The 24,983-nt window shown below is 40.6% G+C and overlaps 2 protein-coding genes across 4 annotated transcripts; both read left to right on the top strand.

Moving 5' to 3' along the window:
- Positions 1 to 3,451: 3,451 nt before the first annotated feature.
- Positions 3,452 to 14,856, top strand: rdh12l (retinol dehydrogenase 12, like). Of its 2 annotated transcripts, none has more exons than XM_056364410.1 (7): positions 3,452 to 3,753; positions 10,232 to 10,347; positions 11,176 to 11,331; positions 11,426 to 11,530; positions 12,972 to 13,181; positions 13,279 to 13,471; positions 14,394 to 14,856. In XM_056364410.1, the coding sequence occupies exons 3-7, from the start codon at positions 11,205 to 11,207 to the stop codon at positions 14,494 to 14,496; spliced, it is 738 nt and encodes a 245-aa protein (XP_056220385.1). In that variant the 5' UTR covers positions 3,452 to 3,753; positions 10,232 to 10,347; positions 11,176 to 11,204; the 3' UTR covers positions 14,497 to 14,856. The 2 variants fall into 2 exon arrangements, with proteins under 2 accessions (XP_056220385.1, XP_056220384.1); XM_056364409.1 differs by lacking the exon at positions 3,452 to 3,753 and adding an exon at positions 9,849 to 9,999.
- A 155-nt stretch (positions 14,857 to 15,011) lies between these two features.
- LOC130161254 (uncharacterized) lies at positions 15,012 to 24,578 on the top strand. 2 transcript variants are annotated; one of them, XM_056364406.1, is made up of 7 exons: positions 15,012 to 16,344; positions 16,473 to 16,626; positions 17,214 to 17,374; positions 17,547 to 17,753; positions 17,930 to 18,111; positions 18,359 to 23,863; positions 24,313 to 24,578. In XM_056364406.1, the coding sequence occupies exons 1-7, from the start codon at positions 16,287 to 16,289 to the stop codon at positions 24,412 to 24,414; spliced, it is 6,369 nt and encodes a 2,122-aa protein (XP_056220381.1). In that variant the 5' UTR covers positions 15,012 to 16,286; the 3' UTR covers positions 24,415 to 24,578. The 2 variants fall into 2 exon arrangements, with proteins under 2 accessions (XP_056220381.1, XP_056220382.1); XM_056364407.1 differs by having other exon boundaries at positions 18,359 to 24,428.
- Positions 24,579 to 24,983: the final 405 nt, after the last annotated feature.

Below are 24,983 nucleotides of genomic sequence, written 5' to 3'. Positions count from 1 at the left end.
TTTTTACATCGTTCCTGTACAATTATGTAATTACTGTACGTGTAGTAATTACTATATAGAGTCCAAAATGTTGCAGGTGAGTAAGCAAACTAAAGTGCACATACATTAAAGGGGCTATTTGCCCAGCGTGGTTTCTTGCCATGGAGTGAGGCATTTCGAGACAAGAGGTTATAATCCGTCCTCTGAGCAGCGCTACGTGTTCAGGGCAGACTGGAGGCTGTGGTGAGTCGCTATCGGAAAGTGACCAAGACAGGCCGGGGCTAGCTAGTTAGCATGCTAACTTAGTAGAAGAAAAGAGGTGATAGAGACGAGTTAGCATTGGTTGATTCCTTTGGAGTCGTGTTTTTGGTCACTTGGCAAATCTTCGTCCAATATTCACTCGCTTTTAGAAGAATATCTGTCTCATTAGCCGCCAAATGTTTCTCTGTGTTCACCAGCTATCTGCAAACTTGATGAGTTGTACGAAGCTAATGGGAGCTGCAGAGCCAAGTGCTCTTTGTGAGTTCATCCCTTTCACATGGAAGTGGTCAAGTGATCCAATGTTTATATGAAAATACTGATTAGCTCTGGTTCATTTAGTGGCACTTGTGGCTACTGTCGGTAGCAGCGAGTGTGTTTTCATAATACAGGTCCCAGACTTCAAGCAGGAAGTCAGAAATCATCCCGGCAAAGTTCAAACACACATGGTTGGATACAAGATGCTATCAGCAGCAAACAAGAGAAAAAGATCGGCACTGCAACGCCGAGCTGGAAACACCTAAATATAGATACAGACTGAAGGTACAGATAAGAACAGATCAAGGGTAAACTTTGGTTTTACTACATTAGCATTACCAACGATACCCTCAGGACTTCCAGGGCATGCAAAGTCATCCAGACCAATAGATAACAATTTAGTTATTCAAATATTATGGTCAGCCTTTTTGATTAGCCCTGAATAGAAGCACACAGGGATGCGTTTTATCAGGGATCTTCAGGGTTCATTTATCAGAGAGCTTGCAGCTGTCATTACACTGCGGCTCTGTCTAAACCCCGACCACTGCAGATGCAAGACGCCGGCCGCTCACAGGAAACCACACGACTGATGCTTAATGAGTGATTGTTCGTTTTAAAGAGACGTGAAAATAAAGTAACAGCTGCTGAAGAGAATGGTTGCCTTTACAACCTTACATATATTACATACTGTATATTACATAACATGCTGCCCCCACCTTCTGCTGATGAGTTATGAGATATAAATGTCAAATGACAAGAGCAGGATGGACAACAACAAACAGGCAAAGGTGTAAATTTTTTCTACATTTAGACTTATATAAGCACTGTAAACTCTGCTGGGAAGTATCGGGCCGCAAGAGGAAGCAGTGAACACACCATCTTCAGATCCAGTGATGTGCCAGCTTCATGATTGGCATCCAACAAGGTTTTCTGAGGAGGGATCAGAGATGCTGAGTTTATTTTAGACGGATTGAAAGAGAATCTGCTTCAGTCACATTTTGCTTTTCATATTTCATTTGTAATTCCCACCTGACAGAAGATCCAGGGAGCCAGAAGCTCTAAATTTGGCTCGTGCTTTCCTCGCAATTAAAATGACTATAAATGGATCGTAAAATAAAACAAGGCTATGATCCGTCTTTTATTCTGAATATCACACATGAGGTTTAGTTTCCATCGTCATCCTTCATCCTTCACTTCCTTTGCTCTTTTCACCTTTTATTAAATTCACCATTGCTTCCATCACATCTTCCAGGGCAGAGCCACATCCCTGAAGATCGTCAGTCAGAAGGTACCCAACACTTATTCCTGGCTACCTATATTTTATAGGTTTTCCCCTCACACTGCTGTCTTTCTTTTCTCTCCGTCTCTTTTTTGGACCTTACTTATTGCCTGGAACTTCTCTTGGGTTTCTCAGTCATCAGCATCACTGCAGTAACTGAAGAAAGACTGTTTTCATTCCAACCTGTTACGGGAATCAATGACCAGATGGCGGAGTGCAACATGGAGACGTCATTGTTTTTTTTTTTTTTGGTTTTTGTTAGGTACAAAAATCAACCTGTAATTCTGTTTATCCAACCAACAATAATAATTTGTTTATGATGATCAAGGTATAATATCTAATAAAAACAGACTTTTAATTTAAACCTCCGTTCATAGTTATTTCCTGCACTATTTTCAAAATAAAATAGAAGTGGGAGAAAGAGGATATCATGTCCTAAACAGATACGGATAAATTTCACAATTTATTACACTTTTAACACTTTAAATTATTCGTGTTCAGTGTCTCATGTCACATAGTGGATGCAACAGGGCAAACCCCTTGACTCAAAATGATTCCTTTATAACATTTATTGTTGTTACTTACTAGAGATACTGTTAAGGTCATCAGTGCATCTCAGGGATCAGATTTACTGCAGCAGACACCAGTTGCTCAAGTGCTGAAGGGGCTGACTGTGAAGACTTACTGCTGATCTCTCGGCGCTCGGTCGGAGATAAAGTTCGCACTTACTGAAACCACACCTGATATGTTTGCAGGATGAGGAGGCTGGCACTGGATTCAAGAAGAAGAGAGAGGGTTACAGTTTAACAGAAACGACACATTCTGGAGGTAGTAAACGTAAAGACTATTGATAAGGTTTGACATGCATGCCGGTGAATGTGGGCGCAGGGTTGTGTAAAGTAATACATTAGGATCTAATGGCCATAATGACATAGTTAGAGTGCCGCTCCCACATTCAGTATCTGGCAAAGGTGACATCTGCAGTGACAAGTAAAATAAATTTGTCATGAAGCGAGGACATGTAAAGATAGTACAGGATCAGTTACGGTACATACCTGTGAAAGGGTACGCTGCAGAAAGATCATAGAACAATTACAGATCCCAGCAGAAGTCATTTAAGGTACAAGGATCATTTAAGGTAAAGATCATTTCTTTGCTAAAGTGCTGAGATTTCTGGCTGGTGTTTTGGTGCCTTGTTAACAAAAAAAAAAAAGAAAAGTGTGCCAACCTTTTGGCATTTCAAATGCTCTCAGCGTTCCTTGACCTACTTGCAGTTTGAGCAGCTCAAAGATGGATGTCAGCGGCACGAGCAGGCGATGGAGTTACAAAGCTGAAACAAAGGAAAACTAAACAAATCGTATTAGAGTTTATTATTTATGTACAGGCCATCGAGAGCTGTCAACAATGTGGCGCTTCCTCAGTCAACGAGTTACAGTTGCCTCATTAACTAAAACATCCTTACGTTATCTCACGTTCTGTGCTATAAAGTGATACTCCCAGACTTTTACACTGAAACACGATACTGTGTCTCATACTAAATGTCATAAAGCAGCCATTAAAGCAGACTGCCCCTGTCCCCTAAAAGACTACACTTACACAACTCTTTCAGTATTGACTCCTTGAGACAGCTCTATAAATAGCACCGCATGCCGGTTTCCTGCGGCTCAAAGCAGGGCACTAATGACTGTCTGCTCACCTTCAAAGGGCAACGCAACCTAAATTCACCACAGTGCCATCTTGCATCTCTCTTGAATTATATCCCTTTAATGGACAGAGCGGAGCAGAGTAACGGCTTTAGGTCTGTTTTGAAACCACAAGCACCTAGACGCTGATGCTGATGCTGTTCTTTTGTTTCCCAATTTTTCCGAGAGACACAAAGTGACTTCAGGGCTCGGCTCGCGACGATGCACGGCGCCGCCAAGATGAAACGGTGAAGATCAAAAGGTGGAGGACATTGGTGCATCTCTTGTGGCAGAGAGGTAAGTAAGGTAAGGGCAAGTTAAAGGCCCCGAAAAATATATATATTTTCTGTTTTTTAAAGAAGCTCTGAGAGGCATGTGATATTTATGTATTTATTTTATTTATCTGTTAATTTATTTTTGTTGCAATTTGTGATGTAGTGTTTTATTCTGTAGTACTCATTTCGGCCACAAGGGGCTTTTCGTAACTTTTTGTTATTTTACATGAGACATTTGCGCATTTCTTTTATTTACTGTTTGCTCTTGTGGAAAAAAAGTGATGAATTTTTTTCACCCAATCAGATTGAGCAACATTTGAATGACGATAGTTGTGGGGCTGTTTGTTTACGTGAGAGCAAATGTGACTGAACCATGTCCAAACTTTTACCTTGACGCCTCCAACCTTGCAGCATGTAGCAATGAATATTTAATTCTACAAAAAAATACTGTAAGATTTGACACCACATTTTGCAAGTTTTACACGTGCGTGGAAGTTCATTTTAACTTACTAACCCACCAGACTTAAAAATGTTATGCTGCATTTCCCAGCTAGCTCACTTCACCTATTTAACAACAGAGAAACACTGTGTTCTGTGGATTAAGCAGAGTAAGTGGGACACCGTTCCTAGAGAGAGAAAGCTGTTGATTGTTGTTTTTTAAATGCCGTTTTCATTACATTTGTTGTTCGACGCAGATATCTATAAACAAATATCTCAAGATTTAAACCTCGATATCACAAGAGCTCAAAGAGAAAACACGGATGTGTTGTGTAACTTTTTCTTCTTCTCATCATTAACATGATGTATGATTTACATACACGAGGGAGGAAACACTTTTCATTCCTCTAAAAAGACTAACCACAACAACCTTTAAATGACCTTCCAGTTCGATTTCTCCAGAGAAAACGAAGGCTCTGAGAAAAAGACTCGAGCCCGATCATCAAGGGAGCCGGTGTGGCCGAGCTAAATGGTGCAGTGTGTCTGGTCAGATGAAGGGGTCTGTCATCTGGTGTATAACAACACCACTGTTCAAAAAAAATAAATAAAAGGGGTGTAATTATGAAGGTATAGATTTGTATCTCGGGGAAATGTTGCAGCAGTTGAAAAAGCCATTACAGGTCGGAGATGGGATCGGCCTGAGCAAAATGAATGGCACCGTTTATGTGTTACGCAACCACTCGATGAGGTGAGGGAGGCTGAGAGGGTGAGAAACCAAATACAGAAGCGTTGCAGGGGGTGGAGGGAGAGGGAGAGGCGACACACACACACACACACACACACACACACACACAAAGGCAGACTAAACAGAAAGATGAGTGATGGATGAAGCAGCGAGGGTTTGTCCGTACAGTAAAGGTGATGGCAGCAGATGAGGAAGCTTGGAGATGTTTATCGTGTGTCTCCCACAGCTTCAGATAATTTGAGGGTTTTTTTTTTTTTTTTGTAGATGAGAGCTCAGACTGCTGGTCGCCTGCGTGTGTGTGTGTGTGTGTGTGTGTGTGTGTGTGTGTGTGTTTGTGTCAGGGGAGGCGCTGAGGCATGTGACCTTGGAAAGATATTGTTATAATGTCAACATTACGGTTGCTCGTTCTGCCAGCGTTGCTTCTGACCTGCAGCAGAGGGCAAGAAAAAAAAAAGAGGTTTTCTCTTTTCCTCAAACACAGTGATTCTCAAAATCACTATGTTTAGATGGTTTATTATGGAACTCCCAGTCTGAGTCTGAGTCTTGAACAAAGTCATGAGAAAATCTCCTTCCTCGAGCTGTCGTGGATGTGATCACTACATTAAATAGTCGAGATATTTAAAGCGCCTATCCATTCGAGAGACTCTCTCTGTGGTCACACTGAATCTCAGTCTGAGACGAGTAGATATCTTAGCTGTAACTTGAACTGTCCAGTGCGCACACACTGGCAGCAGACTTAGTGAAGGTATCTCGTGTACAGCAGTGACACTTTTGAAACGAGACAAACATGGATTTTATTTCAATTTGAGAGAAGAAGAAGAAGAAGAAGGAATTTAAAGAATTTCAAAGTAAGATCTGACGTATTGTTTTCGGGTTGTGTCATTCTCGTAAACACGATATCTCAGTATGGCCTGGACGAAACTTGTTCAAATATGGCAGAGGCATTCACTAGGACTCAAGGATGAACTGCTTAGATTTTGGTGGTCAAAGGTCAAAGGTCAAGGTTGTTGTGACCTCACAACACGCGGTTTTAGCCTTGTGAACGCGATATCTCTGTAACACCCTCAGGGAATTTCTTTAAATTTTGTGCAAACATTCACTAGGGCTCAAGGATAAGCTGATTAGATTTTGAGAGGCAAAGGTCAAAGGTCAAGGTCACGGTGGCCTCACAAAACATGATTTTGGCCTTGTGAAAGGGAATCCCTTCACAGTCGGTGCAAACGTTCACTGGGAAATGAGATTAGAGCCGCAGCGGGGTGAGTTAGTAGTTAGGATTATATTTACTTTTTGTTTTTTTTCCGTCTGTATAAAAATAAAAATCTGCATCCTCTCACTCACCATCTGCCAAAGTAATGTTAATATTCCCATTATAGCTAATGGATTGTTCTCATAGTTTATGGAGCGCATCCTCTTGCGTCTCCATTGTCTTTGGTTTCTGGGAAGCTGCTAATGCGGCGCCAGTAATAGCTTAGGTAAACTGTTATGTCTAATGTTTCCGAACCACTAATGACAAAACAGTAGCTCATCAACAACAGCAAACATACGGCATGAAAAAAATGACGTGATTATTGTTATTGTGGCACAAATATGAATAAATAATAGAATAAAAATAAAGAGATTTCGGATATTTTTATCTCACTTTGAATGACGTAACTCAGTTTGTGTTTTAATTCATCTGTCGAACCAGGGTGGCACTCACCAGATTATTATCTGCGCTGTCAGATGTTGTAATACAGTATATGAAAAATGAAGCAACAACTACTTGCCAGCACTTTCTGCTTAAATAAACATGAAAAGGGAAGTTAAAAGGAGGGGGGCATGGAATCAGGATAAGCACAAACAAGCTTGATTTAGACTCCCTCTGATTGTTCACATGAAGACACTCTCTCTATCTGTCTTTTTCACATACATGTACACACTCACACACACACACTCACACACACTCCTCCACACTGCTTTGCTGAGTGGTCTGCTGGAGAAAAGGGAAGGAAATGTTTGCTTACGCACAATCAGCTGATGCCCGCAACAGTGTTTCCTGATCTAATGACCTGCTGTCTACAGTGTAATCCAACTGTATGTTGTAATCACGTCTGTGAAGTATGAATGAACCATTCATTGCGCTGTTGTGAACTCAGCAGAGAGCATGATGGGTGATTAGGTATTTTGTCTTTCCCGCAAATGATTTGCCAGCAGAGTGAGATCTGAGCCAAGGACACGATTTACCCAAATACCAACCTGTTAATCTGTGTATAGACGCAACACAGTAACGGGAGCTACTGCGTGCAGGTAGATGGTCATTGGCTGCCACCTGCTGGAGAAAGACGCACGGTACAGTGGAATCATGGGATGCGCATGTCTATGCTTTTGTTAGTGTCTTTATCTAAGTTAGTTACTCTCTTTTTTTCCCCCTTAGTTTTTTATCTATAAGCTCATTTATAGAATATAATATGATGTTATTTATCAATAATAATTCATGATAAATTGGTTCCAATATATTGGTTAAATATGCTGTAATACACAGTGATGACAACTGAAAAATACACCAAGTGCATGTTATAGGCCGAAGCATAAATTGAATGAAATGAAATTACATTTTCATGGAATAACATGCCCTGGAAGATTTGGAGGGGATTCTTTGTTTTCATTTATAATAATTGTATTTACTCTTATCATACTTTACTTTAAGCAGACTATATTTTATATAAAATGTGTGGTCCAGGACTGAACAACGAAACCAAGACGCAGTGGAAAGAAACTGAGTAGAAACCAGAATCTGACTGTTTGACTCTGATTTACCCTTAAAAGATTCTTACGTATGTAACTAAGTACGTTCTGTACTTTTTGAGTTTTTGAGTTGAATTACTTGTACTGAGTAATATTGTATTTTTTTTTACTACAAACAAATGAAACTACCCAGAGCTACATCTGAAACAATTAATTGAGTGACAAAAAATTAATTTGCAACAATTTTCTTAATTTAAATCAACAATCAATCAATAAATTGAGAAAATAATCTGCAGATTGATCTATAAAGAAAAATAATCATTATTTGAGGCCCTATACAGAAGAGTTCAACACTACCTCAACCTCAACCAGTTTACATTGATGTACGAGTCAGGATAATGTATAATGTATAATATAGGTGTCATTGTTCTAGACTAGAACTTTTAATACTTTAAGTACATTTTCCCAATTATACCTACAACCTTTAACATTTTGTGTCTAGACTAGAAACTGGCAGCACAACTCAGCTGGACAAATACTACTACCATGTCCGTTTTAATCAGGTGTTGTCTGTTGCATATTTAGTTCACGTTGTCTCGGTCCTCCTGCTGTCAGCTGTTAATTCCCCAACACTGACACAAGGTAGATGAAGGACCCAGATGCAGACTTGGAGTTACAAGTTACAAAACAACTGAGAGACTGAAAATACTCGACTCAGTGGCAGGACTCATTTTCTGCATGAACTGGTCATAAAATGAGATGTTATCTTCATCTAAGTCACAAATGCAGACAAACACAATGTCCCCAAGCTAATATCACACAAACAGTTACAGTTATTCTGTGTCTTCACTGAACACACGCCTAAAACATTCACAATGCTGGCGGAAAAAAATATACAAACCCTCGGTTGTAACAACTGGTTGAACCTGCTTTGGCACCTAGTAACCTCAAACAAGTGTTTTGTTTAGCTGCTCAATGTTCAGGAGGAATTTTGGACCACTCGTCTTATAGAGCAACGGGTGGTTTGTCTGATGTTTAGTGTCACTGTCCTGCTGCATCACCAGCTTCTCCTGAGCTTCAGCAGGTGAACAGCCACCCTGACGTCATCATGTAAGAGACCTGGATAAACTTGAATTAATTTTACCCTCCGACAACAGGCCCAGAGGCAGCAAAGCCCCAAATCATGATTCTCCCTCCACTGCACTTCACCTTTGGGATGATATTTTCCCTTTTTGCAACATACGCAGTGCTGCATGTTCTTCCCAAACAATTCAGCCTGAGTTTCATCAGTCCACAAAACATATTCCCAGTGGTGTTGTGGAGAGTCACGCTGCTCTCTTCTTTAGAGAGCAGCAGCTTCCTCTGTGGTGTCCACGCACCATGATCCATGAATTGTGTTTGTTCGACTCCTCTTAACAGAGTTGTTAACCAGCTCCAATGATTCCTTCAAGCCTTTAGCTGTTACTCTGGGCTTCATTTTTACCTCACTGATCATTCTGAGTTGTGTCTTTACTACACTTGTAGAGAGTAGCCACAGAAGTAAATAATTTCTATTTATAGACAGTTTGTCTGTGACTGACTGTGGACTGATGAATATGTAAGCTCTTTGAGATGAATGTAACCCTTTCAGCTTTATGATAATCAACAATTCTTGATTGTACGTCGTCTTAGCTCTCTTTGTGAGGCCTGTTTCACATTAGCAGATTTTTCCAAACTCAAAATGTTTTACTTTATTTTATTATTTTATTTTATTTTATTTCATTTTATATTATTTTTATTTTATATTTTATATATTTTTTTATTTTTTGATAATTATCTATTTTATTTAATTGTATTTTATTTTATTTTATATTTTATTTTATTTTCAAATAAGGTCAAATTAGCCTTAACCTACACCTCCATTCTTATTTCATTGATTGGACTTCCGGTTTGACTCCGATTAGCTTTTGTTTATGCCATAATGCTACAAATGCTTCATAAATAATGAATAAATAAAAAAAAGTACTTTCTTTTTATTAGACGGACGGACTCCCCACCCATCCGGCGCAGCCCGCATTCATAAACGAATACACACACCGCAGAGGGCGGGCCCGATCTGAAAACCATAACCAATCAGCGTTCTCCGAGAGCGACAGCCTCGGATCCGATTGGCTAAAAATCGCAGTAGCTCCAACATTAGTAGAATACATTTAATGACACTTCCGCATCACCAGTACTCAATCAGGTGACGCTTTTTGAAGAAGTTTGAGGTTTTTATTTGGAAAAATTGAAGAAGAAGGAAATTGAAGATTTGATTTCAGGTGTTCAGGTTTAGTCGCGTCGGGACTGACTGCTGTAATAAAGTGACATGCAGGCGCTAAGGTGAGGACTGTCTTTACACACAACTGTCTGACCAACCTGTAGTTTTAGGTTTTTATTTCATCTTTAGTGATAAATACAGCCCTGGTGTTGTCAGTGTGTTGACATAGCTTCTCTTTTCTCTGCGGCTTGTATGAAAGAAAATATTGTTTCTCTGTAAGTAAAGTCTTGTCAAATCAAACCCGTTTCACTGGCTCAGACAGTAAAAAAAAAAGTGATTTCTCAATATTTCTAGAAATTTCTTCCGGGCCGCCTGGTCTTCTGATTTAAAGCTAGATGGCAAAACTGTGGTCATCACCGGGGCCAACACGGGTATTGGCAAAGAGACAGCCATCGACCTGGCCAAGAGAGGTGAGTCAACACTAGAAAGAGTGAGTTTGACTTGATATGACTTTTTTTGCTTTGTCATGCTTAGAAATCAAAAAAAAAAAAAAGTTGCTCAACCCTTCCTTTGTTTTTCATAAAAGGAGATTTTGAATTTTAGATCCACAGATTAGAGGAGTACAATGAACCAGCCCACCTGAAAAATTAGATTTATATTATTTAATATTTTAATATTTTATAGATATGTCCAAAATGTATTTCCAGTGGCTGACAAGGAGGAATATAAAAATACTTCCAGGCAGCTTTTTTATTTAACAAAATAATCCAAAATTTCTCAAATGCATCAGTGTTTAATTTAGCCTTAACAGAGGTTCTGCTTAAAAAGAGAATAAAAAAGATGTTTAAATTAAAACTTATATGCACTCGTTTCCCCTAAATACCCACATTTATACAATAAGATCATGAAAGTTAACCAGAAAATATTTAAAAATGTGACTTTCTTTACTCCAGATTTCAATGTGCAGCACTGAGAATTCAAAAAACTTAGTCACAACCCCTTGGATATATGGAAGATTTCAAATGGCCAAATGAAAGCAAAGTGAAATTGAGCACACACTGTTAAACCAGAATATTTCCTTTTCCACATTAGAATGCAATCACAAAACCTCCTGCCTATAGTAAACATTGAGTAATGCACACCCTCTGTCATGAGAGGGTGCTCTCCACCCACTCACTTATTCATTACTTGTGTATCTATTGATTCGTGTGTGTGAGAGTGTGAGTGTGTGTGCATACAGAGAAGCAGTATTATTCTGTTGTATTTCACTGCTTTTTTATTTTTATTTCTCTGTTTAGGGGCAAAGGTCATCATAGCGTGCAGGGACATGGAGAAAGCAGGAGCCGCTGTGAAGGAAATCATCGAGAGCTCGGGCAGCGAAAATGTCCTTTGCATGAAACTGGACTTGGCAGATAGCAAGTCGATAAGGGAATTCGCTGAAGCCATCAACAACGGTAAAAAAACAACAACAAAAAAACAGCTGTTCCTTAGAAAAAGGGTCTTAAAAAGCCGCAGCGTTACAAACTTCTTGATGTTCTTTTTCTACAGGAGAACCGAAACTCAACATCCTCATCAACAACGCTGGAGTGATGGTGTGTCCTTATGGGAAAACAGCAGATGGCTTTGAGATGCAGATCGGTGTCAATCACATGGGTAAATTAAACCATTTTATCTGTGTGGTGAAGATCATTAAAAATAGCCCGATTTTCCGCATTTTATTTATATTTGACCATCAAATTGTTATCTACACCTGTGGTTCCCTAATTAACACACTTGCACCAGTCTCTATACTTACACTTAAAATCCACTAGGAGGCGTTGTTTGACCTCCCACTTGGCAGCTTTGTGTTCCTCCTCGATACAGAATAGCTTGAATGCAATAATACTTTCTTCATGTTCTCACTGTTTTTAATGGATTCACATTAAAACCATAAATTACTGATATCAAAACAAGCTAACTTGCAAATATCAGAATTTAACTGCAAATACATATAACCGAGGAACATGTTCTACTTTACTTAAGTGTCAAACCCCTTCCCTGTATCTGTTGTGCATCAGTATTTGGCAGTAAAATCCTTTTTCTGTTAAATATTGATCGGTGTTGATATAATTAGAGGTTGCTGTGCTGATGTCAGATAAGACAAACTGTCTCCCGGGAAGATAAAGAAAACAGTTTTACGCGCTGCTGTCAGAACATTGCATTCTGCCAAGGTTTAACAGAGAACAGTCTTAACGCCACAGTTTTAATAAATTCCTTGTTCGCAAACTCGGTCACTATGATTTGTGCCGTCTTGCTCGGATGTCGTCACTGCTCTGCCTCTTGACCCCTGCACAGACAACCTGGACACTGGTGTGAGTCACACGCTGCCAGTTAAAGTCAAAGGTTCAGTCAAAAGTGTGTTTTGTTCAAAGCTTCATATGTTTGAAATTAGAGCGCAGAGTGAAAATAGGAATATAATCAACAGTTTTAAACTTGGATGAATCAGTCTCCAGCTTTTTTTTTGTTGAAATGTCCCATTAGTCCTTGTTTGCTAAAATCATTTTCTTATCTGATTTGTTGTCAACACATTAAAGTTGTCCCCAGTTTGTTCCTGACCTTTGGTAGTTTCAGACCTGGTGCTGAAATATACTCAACTACTAAAATGTTCTTTCATCTGAGCAGTTATAATTTTTCTTTTCTGTCATGATGACGACTGAGTGTACGTTTAATCAAAGATCTGAAACTTTAAATATCTGTCGAACAGCCTAGCGATTAATCTATTGGGTCCTAATGGGATTTATTAGTGCAGTATAACCAGGTGCAATATAAGATAATATGTTATGCACTGTTATTAACTTTGCCAAACCTTTTACCAGCTGTTTTTCTGTTACAACAGCCACTTCTACTGGAGATTCACTTTTTCACTTTTTTAAATTTTCCACAAGTGACAGAATTTTAGACGTGAGAAAAGTCTTGGTTTGACCATCCATTTAAAGCACAGTTGGTTCTTGATATTAAACATTTTTTCTTAAAGATCACCTTTGCTGCAATCCCTCAAAAGATACACTATCTTTTACTCTGCTTTCTCTAACGTCATATCCCCCTCGTTCTCCAGGTCACTTCCTGTTGACGTATCTGTTGCTCGACCTGATTAAAAAGTCGGCACCAGCCAGGATTGTCAATGTGTCCTCCATGGCTCACAACTGGAGCTCCATCAACCTGGAGGACATCAACAGCGAGAAGAGTTACGACAAGAATAAAGCCTACTCCCAGAGCAAGCTGGCCAACGTCCTCTTCACACGCTCGCTAGCGAAACGACTCGAAGGTTGAGGATCTGTTATTTCATCCTATCTTGCTTCCTTCATGTTGGTTCGTTCATTTCCTTCAAACTTGAAAGCTCATTCACTTTGTTTCCTTCACAGGCACGGGTGTGACGACGTACTCCCTCCACCCTGGAGTCGTCCAGACGGAATTATGGCGTCATCTGAACGGCCCCCAGCAGATCCTGTGGAAGATGGCGACCCCCTTCACCAAGAACTCCTCCCAGGGAGCTCAGACGACCATCTACTGCGCAGTGGAGCCATCGCTGGAGAAAGAGAGCGGTGGATACTACAGGTCCTTTTTATTTTTATATGCATACACAACAAGATCTGATCCTGAACTATCCACATTTGTTCACTCTGCTCCTGAATATTTATATATACAGTTCAAAATTCCCACGTTAAATCTCTTTTACATTGAAAACCATGACGGCTGCAGTCTCTGTGTTGCATGGAAGACGATGTTGAGCTCCGATGTCGATTCACTGACTTTTTTTTTTTTTATTGCTTACCAACGCTTCAGGATCCGAGGGAGACAAACCCGGTCTGAATAAAACAATTCAGCCTGAAGGAAAAACATAATAAAAGGAAACTTAAAATACTAATGAGATGAAACTAATGATGAAGAATTAAATTATAAATACTGATAAAGATTAATTAAAACACGCAGATTATCATTCTGTAAATCTATATGATTACTTTCTCTCTCAGATTGGATATACATTAATATATTAATATTCACAGATCTTCATTCACTCACCTGGGGGATACAAGCCCGGTCTGACTTGTTCTCCCAGTATTGTTACCATGGTAACCTATAGCACTAAATATGAAATATAAAATAACATCATAAAAATATTTTTTTTAAATGACACAAATATGTAAACTATACAAGTAAGTAACAATTTAAAGCTCAAATTATGTTTTAAATGTGACAAATCTTATGTTTTTAATGCGACATGCTAGAGACACGCAAGGCCACAGTGATTTAAAGAGAGAACTTCTTAAGTTTATTTCGATTATCAATCTGTTTACTCCCTCAGTCCTTAAACCTTTGATTCAGATAAGGAAAAAAACTCCCTGACAATAAAACCTTTGTATCAGAAAACAAAGGAGCAGAAAACGGAGAAGGACAGACATGTGCAGGAAGTAAATTATAAAATAAAGTTTGATTATAAAGTAAATAAAAAGTCGCTGATCTTTGTCTTTGCCAACAGTGACTGCGCTCCGGCGAACTGCTCGGCGGATGGAAAGAACGACGAGCTGGCGCAGAAGCTGTGGGAGCTGAGCTGTCGTTTGCTCTCCGTGACGTGGGAATGAATCAATAAACCGACCAGTTTTTACAGTCTCACGTGTTCCTCCACAAATCAATGCAGTTTCGTCTTGTTGCTCTAATGCTGCTTGTGAAGAAATGACGTACCAAAATATTATCTTAATGACTTTTGTTACAGTTAAATATGTATTTTTGTTTGTGTTTGTTTTACATAGTAACATAAAGTACTTGCACAACACTGCACTATTTCTGAAATGCAAAAGTATATATGTCACATTAAGTTTACAGAAATCACCAGAATCTCTCTTGATAAGTTTCACAGTTAATAGGTTAGATTACTTTTTTCTACACGTCTCAACCGATTTTCTGTGCTGGTATTTTCTTATTAAACTCTCTCACACACTCCATACTTTTGTTTCTGTCCCTGTTTGCACATGTTTCACATTTAAGGTAATAGGAAAAAACACATTTCTGGTCAGTTACATGTGGAAAAAAATGACAAAACAGTATATTTTCTTTTTTAATTCACCGTATCTAAGTATATAAGTTTCTTCCTCATCAGGTCAATCGGGTCATTTCTTTTATTATCAACAACCTCTCTCACTGCTTTGACAAAGAGTAATAAACACACCCACGGAAATACCTTTTAATACCACTGTATGATCCGTGTGTGACTGCGGTGGATTGATAAAAGTCAATGATTGAAACAAACAAAGATTACAGCTAAATATGTGCATCACCTACCCAAACCAAAAAAACCCTAATCCTGTCCAGGGAAATCATTGATTGAACTTGATCTGACTCTAAAGAAAGCGAAAGTGCTTCAACAGAAATAATTTAAATTAAAGCAAATGCAGGAATTTAGATGTAGGAAACATTGTTTTTTACAATCATTTCTACATGTTTTCATGTGCTCTGTTTGTTCTGAGGATGTTTGGAGTTGCACAGTGTCCAAAGGAAACTTTACATACATTGTTATTGTCATTTATTTATTGGATTGTGTGTAAAAAAAGAAGCTGAGGGTTATTGGATGTTTTAAATCATCTAAAGACTGTGATTAAAAAACTAAAAGCTTTTAAAAAGTTTTTCTGCTTCTTTGTTCCAGTTTGTTTCGGTAACATTTTCCACATCTACCTTGACCTTGACCTAATCAACAACATAAAGTTAATATCAACTAAGGACACCCTCTTCCACAGTGTGTATTGTATATATTATGTAAGGTATTGGAGTATTGATAACATTGTTGACTACATCGCCTATTTCTTAATATTTGCTATTACTTGACATAAAGTTTGGTAAAATTTTATTATTGAATTTATCAAATTTAAGAGGAAAGCAATGAAAAGGTTTAATTTGAAACCAAAAGAATAATTCAAAACCGAATGTCCTTTATTGATTGGTTGATTGTCAGTTGTGGAAAACTCTGATAAGCTTCGATGAGATGAGACCTAGAGTCACCTCTTTGTTGTATAACATATTGATTTACTCATTAAACTTAGTCTAATCATTTGCAAGGCACCATAAATGTGTTCACTGAGGTCCTTCATCTCCATGGCCACGTATACAATCAATCATTAATGTTTAATAGAGAAAAGAGACTGGCTATAAGAATCAGCTGCAGGTCCGACAGCGATAGCATCACCGGGGGAAACGGCAAACGGTATGGATGTAAGGATGATGTGGTGCATGACTAAACTGGACTAATTACGCAAGTCTTACAGAAATACTAACCACATTAGTTTCTGGATGTGAAAGAGAAATGGAGAAAGAGGAGGGATATTGACATGATGGTGCAGTAAAGGTTTTTGATTTTCTGTCTTAGTGATGTACAGTCAGGATGGAGGAAGCTGAAGACGGCATTGCAGTGGTGGGCATTGGATGCAACTTTCCTGGGGGTAAGCCACGAGATTTGGGAGCTGTTTGTTTTTCTTCTTTTCAACGTAACTTGTATATATGAAATCAGGTAACTACAAAATGCTGAATACAAACAGCTCGCTTTTCTGCTTCCTGTGTTTCCAAACAGGAGAAGGGCTTGACAATTTCTGGAAGGTTCTTGTGGATGGAAGAAACTGTTCTGTGCCGATTCCTAAAGAGAGGTTTGACCTGGCCGGCTGGTATGACCCTGACGACAACAAAGCGGGTAAATCCCGCACAGCCAAGGCTGCTCTCATTGATGGGTACGGTATTTCAGTCTTACTATAGAACCCATCTAGATAAACCTGTGTTTTGTAAACATGCAATAGATAATAAATTATATTTTAATGTTGTTTGTATGTTGTTTGTGTGTATATTATTTATTTTTGCATTTCTTGGTAGCCGTGACTTTATATGCTCTTTACACTGAGTTAATGAGAAATGTTGATTTATTCGCTTGACTTTTCCAAGTGTTAAGTGATTGTGATGAACTCAGGTGTGCATAGCTCGTTGAATGTCACTGATTGAAGATTACCAACAGGTGTGGGGATACATATATATGGACGGTCTTTAAACCAAACACACTAATATATAAAATCTAAGAAAAGCAGTGTAACTCCTGATAGAAGTGTTTTAGTTTCCTCACATCCAAAACTTCAGACTTTGATATTTACTCAAACCAAGCAAGAGGTGTTTGGAAAGCTCCTTCTTCATATTTTAAGTCTCTCACATAAAATAGATTTTACTTTAAAGTATAAAAGAATTAAATGAATAAATATACATGGAGAGAAATAAACATATTTATCAAAAACTTAAATTGATCCCAGCAGTTTTGATCAATTGCTTTCAGGTTCAATGAATTTGACCACAAGTTCTTCGGCATCAGTGACAGTGAAGTGGAACAAATGGACCCTCAACAAAAGCAGCTCCTTCAGTGTGTTTACAGATCTTTGGAGGATGCTGGGATTCCTATGGAGAAGGCCAGTGGGACCCGGACAGGAGTGTTTTTCGGTGAGACAGTAAAAACATACCGGCTTGTCATGACTAAAGATATAATTATTTTCTGCATTAATATTTTTTCTTTCTTTCCATCCAATTTTTTTTTAAACTGACTAAATCACCCATTCCCAAATTTCTAAATACTAAAGAGTGATCCAACATGTTTTCCTTTATATTTATATAGGCCTCATGAACAGAGATTATGAAACAAATGCTGCACATGTGCACCCAAGTGTGATCAACCACTGGACTGGCACCGGGCTCGCCATGAGTATAGCAGCAAACAGAGTCTCGTACATTTTCAACTTTACTGGGCCCTCGATGTCCATAGACTGTGCCTGCTCATCCTCCCTCGTGGCTCTTCATCTCGCCTGCCAATCCATTAAACAAGGTCCGTCTGTAGTACATGTGTAACTGATGGCAATAGCACTTTGGAGAGTAATGTGTAATCGTAACTCTAATGGAAATTCATACCTCAGGATTGTAATTTTTATGACAAGGATCCGTGTTAAAAAGGGCATTAAAATATTATTGTGTGCGATAATAAAATGTTTTTGATCTTATCAGGTGACTGCGATATGGCTGTTTGCGGAGGAGTCAACTGTATCATTGAGCCCAGAGTGTTTGTTGCTCTCAGCAAGGCCAAGATGATCTCACCCGAAGGGACCAGCAAACCTTTCTCCAACAGAGCAAATGGCTACGGTCGAGGGGAAGGCTGCGGGGTTGTTCTCCTCAAGCCTCTGAAAAAGGTCAAAATAAATGTGACAATTTCCATCCTTACTTTTTTTTTATTAACATCAGACCATATCAGATATAAGAGCAACATCAATTAATAACTGACTCACTCAGTATAAATAAACATTTTATTTCTTTTAAATATTAACAAGTCTGAATAGCACCCATAAATGTTATTAGTTAACCCTGTGTCTCTTGTAGAAGTTCAGAACATATTTATACACAATTTGAATCAGGACTAAACTGGTTGTTTCTTTACAGGCAATACAAGATCATGACCATATCTGGGGTATCGTCAGCAAAACAGCGGTCAACCAAGACGGACACATGGTCACTCCAATCACCAAACCCTCCATGACGCAACAAGAGGAGCTGCTGCGAAGAATCTACTCCGAGTCTGACCTTGCAGACGTTCAGTACATAGAGGCACATGGGACTGGAACCCCAGTCGGAGACCCAACGGAGGCAGGGAGCATCTCCAACGTAATCGCTAAAGCCAGAGCTCCTGGTTCAGAAGCACTGCGGATCGGCTCTGTGAAAAGCAACATCGGACATACAGAATCTGCAGCTGGGGTGGCCGGGCTCATTAAGGTTCTGCTAATGATGAAGCACGAGACCATTGTTCCCACTGTTTTCTACTCTGAGGAAACTGCCAGTGTCGATGCCAAAGCCCTCAACATCAAGGTTCCCAAGGAAGCGGAAAAGTGGGAAGCCTCCGGTGCAAGAATCGCAGGGGTGAACAACTTTGGCTTTGGGGGAACGAATGCGCATGCTATTGTCAAACAGTACAAACAGTCGCCCACAAGGCAAAAGAACAATGAGACACAACCAAAGTACTTCGTCATGTCGGCAAATTCAACAAAATCTCTCTCCCTGATGATGGAAGACACCGTTAAACAGCTCGAGACAGACAGTGGAATTGATCTAGACTCTCTGCTGTACACATCAGCTTGCAGAAGAAGCCATCTAAAACATAAATACAGAAAGGCCGTCACGGTGTCATCTGTGGTCGATCTTAAAGAGAAGATAAGAGTTGCTCTGAGCAAAAATGTCAGCCCATCCCAGTCAGATCCGAGATTAGTGTTTGTGTTCTGTGGAAACGGCGTTACTTACCATGGCATGTGCAAGCAGCTACTACAACACGAGCCTGTGTTCAGAGATAAAATCAAAGAGACTGCGCAGCTTTTCCAAAGGCTGAGCGCACTGAACATCCTGGAGACACTCGAGAGCGAGTCTGAGAGCGCTGACTTCAAGAACCCAGAGGTTGTCCAACCTTTACTCTTCGCCATCCAGGTTGGCATTACCACGCTACTCAGGCGATGGGGTGTCAAGCCTGACGCAATACTCGGACACTCTGTGGGAGAGGTTGCGGCCGCTCACTGCTCGGGCCTCCTCTCTCTTGAGGATGCAGTGAAAGTCATCCATGTCCGCAGCACCCTCCAGAGCAAAGTCACCGGGGGGAAAATGCTCGTGATCGGCAACATGGCGGTTTCAGAGGTAACCGCTCTTCTCCCTCGCTACTCTGGTAGAGCCTGCCTCGCTGCGTTCAACAGCCCGCAGTCTTGCACCCTCTCAGGTGACGCAGACGCAATCAAGAGCCTCCACGAGGAGCTAAGCACCTCAGCCAACAGTCAGAACCTGTTCCTCCGTGTGCTGGATGTCCCCGCTGCTTACCACAGCCACATGATGGATGCGATTCTGCCAGAAATCGAGGAAACACTTGGCTCCTTACAGGTGAACGATCTCGACACAGAGTTGTTCTCAACAGTGACAGGCAAGGAAATCGAGCAGGAGGATTTCTGCACAGGTGAATACTGGGCAGGAAACATTCGCAAACCAGTGGCGTTTGAGCAGGCGGTGAGGTCGGCAGCTAAAGGAATGAAGAATACGGTCTTTGTGGAGATTGGGCCAAGAAGGGCGCTGCAGAGAAACATCATGGAAACTCTGGGTAACAACACAGCTGTTCTGGCCTCGGTGCAGCCAGAGAAAGATCATGAAACAATGACTTCTGTCGTGTCGAAGTTGTTCGAACTGGGTGTTCAGGTAGATTGGAACACCTTCTACAGAGGATACAAGACAATGCCACTGCCTTTCCCGAAATACAAGTTTGACTGCTCAGACAGAGATGTTATCATCGGCGCAGCACAGAAAAACACAGCGAGCAATCATCCTGTGCTCTGTCAGACAGGAAGTGAAAGCAACATTTTCAGCTGTGATCTGATGTCGGACTCTTGTTTCTACCTGAGAGAGCACAAACACAACAATATACCCATCATCCCCGGCGCCTTCTATGCGGAGCTGGGCTTAGCCGCAGTCATGGCCACGGCCAAACCAAAGGTACCGCTCAACTCACTACAGCTCGTTGTCAATTTTCACAGTCCATGTGTTTTAACCCCGAATTCGCCTGAAGTGAAGGTGCAACTGGAACAAACAGAGAAAGAAACCAGTTTCAGGGTATTCTCCCCATCTGCGATGTACGCATCAGGCACAGTCGTTTCCAAAAGAGAGAGGCTGATTGACGAGCAGCATATTTCACTGAGCTCCATCTACAAAAGATGCAAATCTGTCGTGAGCTTTCAGGAGTTCTACGGGTATCTGTCTCAAGGAGGCTTCCAGTATGGAGACGTCTTCCAGAATAAGGCGACTGTGCACTATGGAGAACATCTCAAGGAGGCTTTTGCAGTCGTCTCGGTTCCGGAGGAGCTGCGGCCTCAGTTGCATGACTACTGCATTCATCCTGTTGTGTTGGATTTTCTGATGCAGCTTCTCCCGGTTACAGTGGAGCACATTTTTGATGGTAGGCCGGGCTTTCCTGCCAAAATAGGAAGTTTGACAGTGTTTGAACCTTTGCAAGAGGAGATGATTGTCTATCTGAGAGCGACTGATGTGGGCACTGATCACTTTGAGGTTTGTGGATGCTTTGCAGATAGAGAGGGCAGAGTGTTGGTTGAAGTTAAGCATGTGATAATGAAGTATCTCGGCAGTCACTCTCATGTGGTTGAGGAGTACTTCTACCACAATGCTTTCAGTGTCGTACCTGAGAGTATCACATATGCTCCTCCTCCTAAAGCCTTGGTGTTCTTTGATCGTATTGGGATCTCTAAAGGCCTGCAACAATATTTGGACTCGAGATCTCGTTACATTTCATTCACACATGCAAAAGATATCTTGAGCCATGGCTTCCCCTCTCTATTGGCAAAACTTGATATCACAGATATCGGGAAAAACTTTGATGAGGTCTTGTTTTTGTGGGGCAAAGAAAACCTGACTTCGCTGGCAGCCGATGTCGTCCTGCAGAATTTGGTAAACTGCTGTGAGATCTTCCGCCAGATAGTCCTTGAGCTCAAGCAAATTCACTTCCCACACTCCATCAGAGCAGTAACCTACTGTTCCTCTGACATCACTTTAGACTACATAAGTCCAGGTTTTGCTCTTGCTGGTATGACGAGATCATTTGCTGCAGAGATACCAGATCTTTCATTTCAGCTGATTGATATAGGCACTGTCTCTGCCAAGGACATTGCAGCTCTGTCTCAAGTCCTACAATCGTGCCCTTGCAACAAGTACCCAGAGTTGGTGGTGAAAGATGGACTGATTTTGAAACCTTCCATTGTCCGTACTCCACCCAAAATCACTGACAGTTCAGGGGGCAGTTTTACCTCTACAATGCCTGAGCCCTGCATCCTTCAGACAGCCGATGCACATAAGATTACTCAAGTGAGTGCCATTCTCTTTGATGAAGGGGCCCAGCCAATCAGTAACGCATACGTTGAAATCCGGCCCAGTAAGATATGCGTTCATTCATCTGATTACTTCCCTGTCAGTGCTTCACACCTGACATTTGGCCAGACGCTGTACTGGAACAAACACTCGTCACAGAATCACAAGCTGCTGGCTCTTGATTTCAGTGGTACTGTCACAGCTGTGGGAAAAGATGTCAAGAAACTCAAAGTGGGGGATCACATTGCTTCCTGTTATCCTGTAGTGGCAGCCAACAGGGTCAGAGTACCGGAGGACGTGTGCTACAGCACCAAACGATTCTCATTCCTTCACAGAACACCCTGTGTTTCCTACTTTGTGCTGGCGTGGGAAATCCTGCATCGAGCTTTGCCCAAAGCCAAACATCATCTAGGAATCATATCCTCTGTCCCCAACTCTGCTCTGACAAAAGTCTTGACGCTTACATCTTGCAAATCAGGCTGGAATGTGGTTGTTGGAACACAGTGCAATGGGTCTTTTGTAGATGTCAATCAAATTGACGCATTTGTCGTCCTGCCTCCATTTGATGAATCTCTGTTTGGCAAAATTTGCGATTTTCCAGGCGTCCAACATGTTGTCATCGTCTGTGAATCTCAGGCACAGGGCTCGCTTGCTCAGGATGTGCTCCACAGTGTAAAGGAGAGTGTTCACGTGCAGACAATTCAGATGCCAGTCATTTTGCAAAAAGGATCCTTGAGAGCACAAAGGCCACACATTCATCACTGGCTCAAGTCCTTGAACTTGAGCACGAAATTTGCCCTTAAAAGCTTCACCTTTCAGGGTGTGAAATCTGACAGCATCAAGAGCCTTCATTTTGAGGAACCGGAATCGTACTTCAACTCAGAGAAACTGGCTGTAGTGTCTCTGGAAAAAGATGTCAGCGGTGCAGTGTCTGAGATTCCACTGCTGCCAACAAAAAAAAAACTTTTCCAGAGGAGAGCAGTGTACGTAGTGGCGGGTGGTCTTTCTGGTCTGGGCTTTGAAACCGTCAAGTTCATCTCGCAAAGAGGGGGCGAGTATATTGTCATACTCTCCAGGAGCAGGCCCACACCAGATGTGCAGCAGGAGTTACACAATGTAGAGAACCAGTGTGGAAACTGCATCTCTAGCATGGAGTGCGACATATCCATCTCTGAGCAGGTGCATAAGGTTATCAGTGTCATTGGCCAGAAGTTCCCTGGTTGTCCAATCAAAGGGGTATTTCACAGCGCAGTTGTGTTGCATGACGGACTGATTGAAACACTGGACGGATCCCTCTATGAGAAAGTTCTCAAACCAAAAGTAAACGGTGCACTTAATTTGCACCATGCGACACGGCACTGTCAGTTAGACTTCTTTGTGTGTTACTCCTCCATCTCCGCCTTTCTGGGAAATGCATCACAAACGAACTACGCAGCAGCCAACACGTTCCTCGACATGTTCTGCCAGTACAGGCGCAAACTCGCGCTGCCAGGACAGTCCATCAACTGGGGAGCTCTGAACCTCGGCCTCCTCCTCAACAAAGAGCATTTCCAGCGATTTCTAGAGGCGAAAGGGATGATGGTGTTGAACGTGGCTGAAATTCATAAAAGCTTGGAGCAGTGCCTTGTGCTCAACCGCCCCCAACAGGCCGTTTGCAGGTTTCACTTCAGGAACATCAGGTACAACATCCTCTCTCAAAACGCAGCCTTGACCATGCGCCTGTCCGCCTTAGTGAAGGAGGCTTTTCAAAAATCCAAAGACATGGATTCTCAAACTAAACAAGCCAAATCTGTGTCACCGAAAGAGTACGTCGTCTCGCTCCTCACTGAGACCATCGGCATGGATGAGAGTGAGCTGAAAGACGAATCGCCTCTCTCGTCCTTAGGCATCGACTCCATGCAGGCCATGACTCTGCAGAATCTGATCTTTCAGGAGAGAGGTGTGAATGTGCCTTTGGTGAAACTGTTGGATCCCAACGCCACACTATCAACAGTGGTAGCCATACTGAGTGAAGGAGCTGAAGGCGAAGACGCCAGTGATAACCCAGTGAGTAGTAACCGCACTGAGGACATAGAGGATCTTTCAACCAGGCTGTAAAAAATGACAAAGGCAGATATAATGTAAACAGCATCATTAATTTTTTATTTTTTGTTTCAGTTCATTTTTGTATCGTAGTTTCACATTGTTCTACATTGATATAACCATACACCATTTTATTTTACTAATTTTTTTGGTGTTTTGTATCACAGTTTTATTCATTTTGTTTACTGATATGTTCACAATGAAAATATGAAAAACTGCCAGCATTACAATTAAATGAAAATTGTACAATATATCATAATCATATATTATTCAATAATAAATCAATATATAAGTCAATAAATTTCAATCTTTAAAGCTTTGTCTGTAATTTTTCAAGTCTGTGACAGCCTTTTATCAGCCTGTTTTGTTTTCACTCATCTTATTTCTAACTTTTTTTTTTTTTTTTTTAACAGCAAACTTTAATGGACATCATTGTAGTTGCAAATATGACACCAAATAACTTGCATCTTGGCAACATGTATAAAGTTTTTGTTTTCATTTTTGTTTCATCATGACACAATAAATCAAACTGCCAGTTTCTCTATTTACTTGATAAGTTTGGTTTATTTACAGATTACACAAACTCACATTTATTGAGTGTAGAAATATCACAACAAAACAAACTTTAGAAAAAATGGGGAAAAAAATGTACAGCTTCAAAACAGCGTTTAAAGTTCAAGACATTTTAATTAATTTTCATTTTGAATCCTATTATATTAACAAAGGAATTAACAGTGTCTCACTGCACCTACGACAAAGTACACAACAAAAACAATGTTCTATGGCAACAAAACACAAGCTCTATCAGGCTTTGGCCATAAATAAAATTAATGTTTAATTAACTGTAGGGTTTGTCTCCTCAGAGGATTTAATGATGATAATAATTAAAGCATAAAATATCTAATCTCTATGATTTAATGAGCTGGTCTGCAACATTATTTCAGACATGATCAAGCTGATTTATTTAAGACTATAAACTGGCTATGAATCACGCCGACAACCACAGTTACTGTACAGATCTTTAACAGAGAACATGTCACTAATATAAATATACACATTACAATAAAAATCAGAAAGAAGCACA

Source organism: Seriola aureovittata, chromosome 20 (assembly GCF_021018895.1).
Source record: "Seriola aureovittata isolate HTS-2021-v1 ecotype China chromosome 20, ASM2101889v1, whole genome shotgun sequence".
NCBI classification, from domain to species: domain Eukaryota; kingdom Metazoa; phylum Chordata; class Actinopteri; order Carangiformes; family Carangidae; genus Seriola; species Seriola aureovittata.
The sequence above is the reverse complement of the archived record's forward strand: the minus strand, read 5'-3'. Positions and strand labels throughout refer to the sequence as shown.

Excerpts from the sequence above, each read along its gene's own strand:
- LOC130161254 (XM_056364406.1), top strand. The coding sequence starts at position 16,287 with ATGGAGGAAGCTGAAGACGGCATTGCAGTGGTGGGCATTGGATGCAAC. Across the intron at positions 17,375-17,546 it reads CCGGACAGGAGTGTTTTTCG|GCCTCATGAACAGAGATTAT; the intron begins GTGAGACAGTAA and ends ATATTTATATAG. Across the intron at positions 18,112-18,358 it reads TCCTCAAGCCTCTGAAAAAG|GCAATACAAGATCATGACCA; the intron begins GTCAAAATAAAT and ends GTTTCTTTACAG.
- rdh12l (XM_056364409.1), top strand. Across the intron at positions 11,531-12,971 it reads GATCGGTGTCAATCACATGG|GTCACTTCCTGTTGACGTAT; the intron begins GTAAATTAAACC and ends CTCGTTCTCCAG. Across the intron at positions 13,182-13,278 it reads GCTAGCGAAACGACTCGAAG|GCACGGGTGTGACGACGTAC; the intron begins GTTGAGGATCTG and ends TTTCCTTCACAG.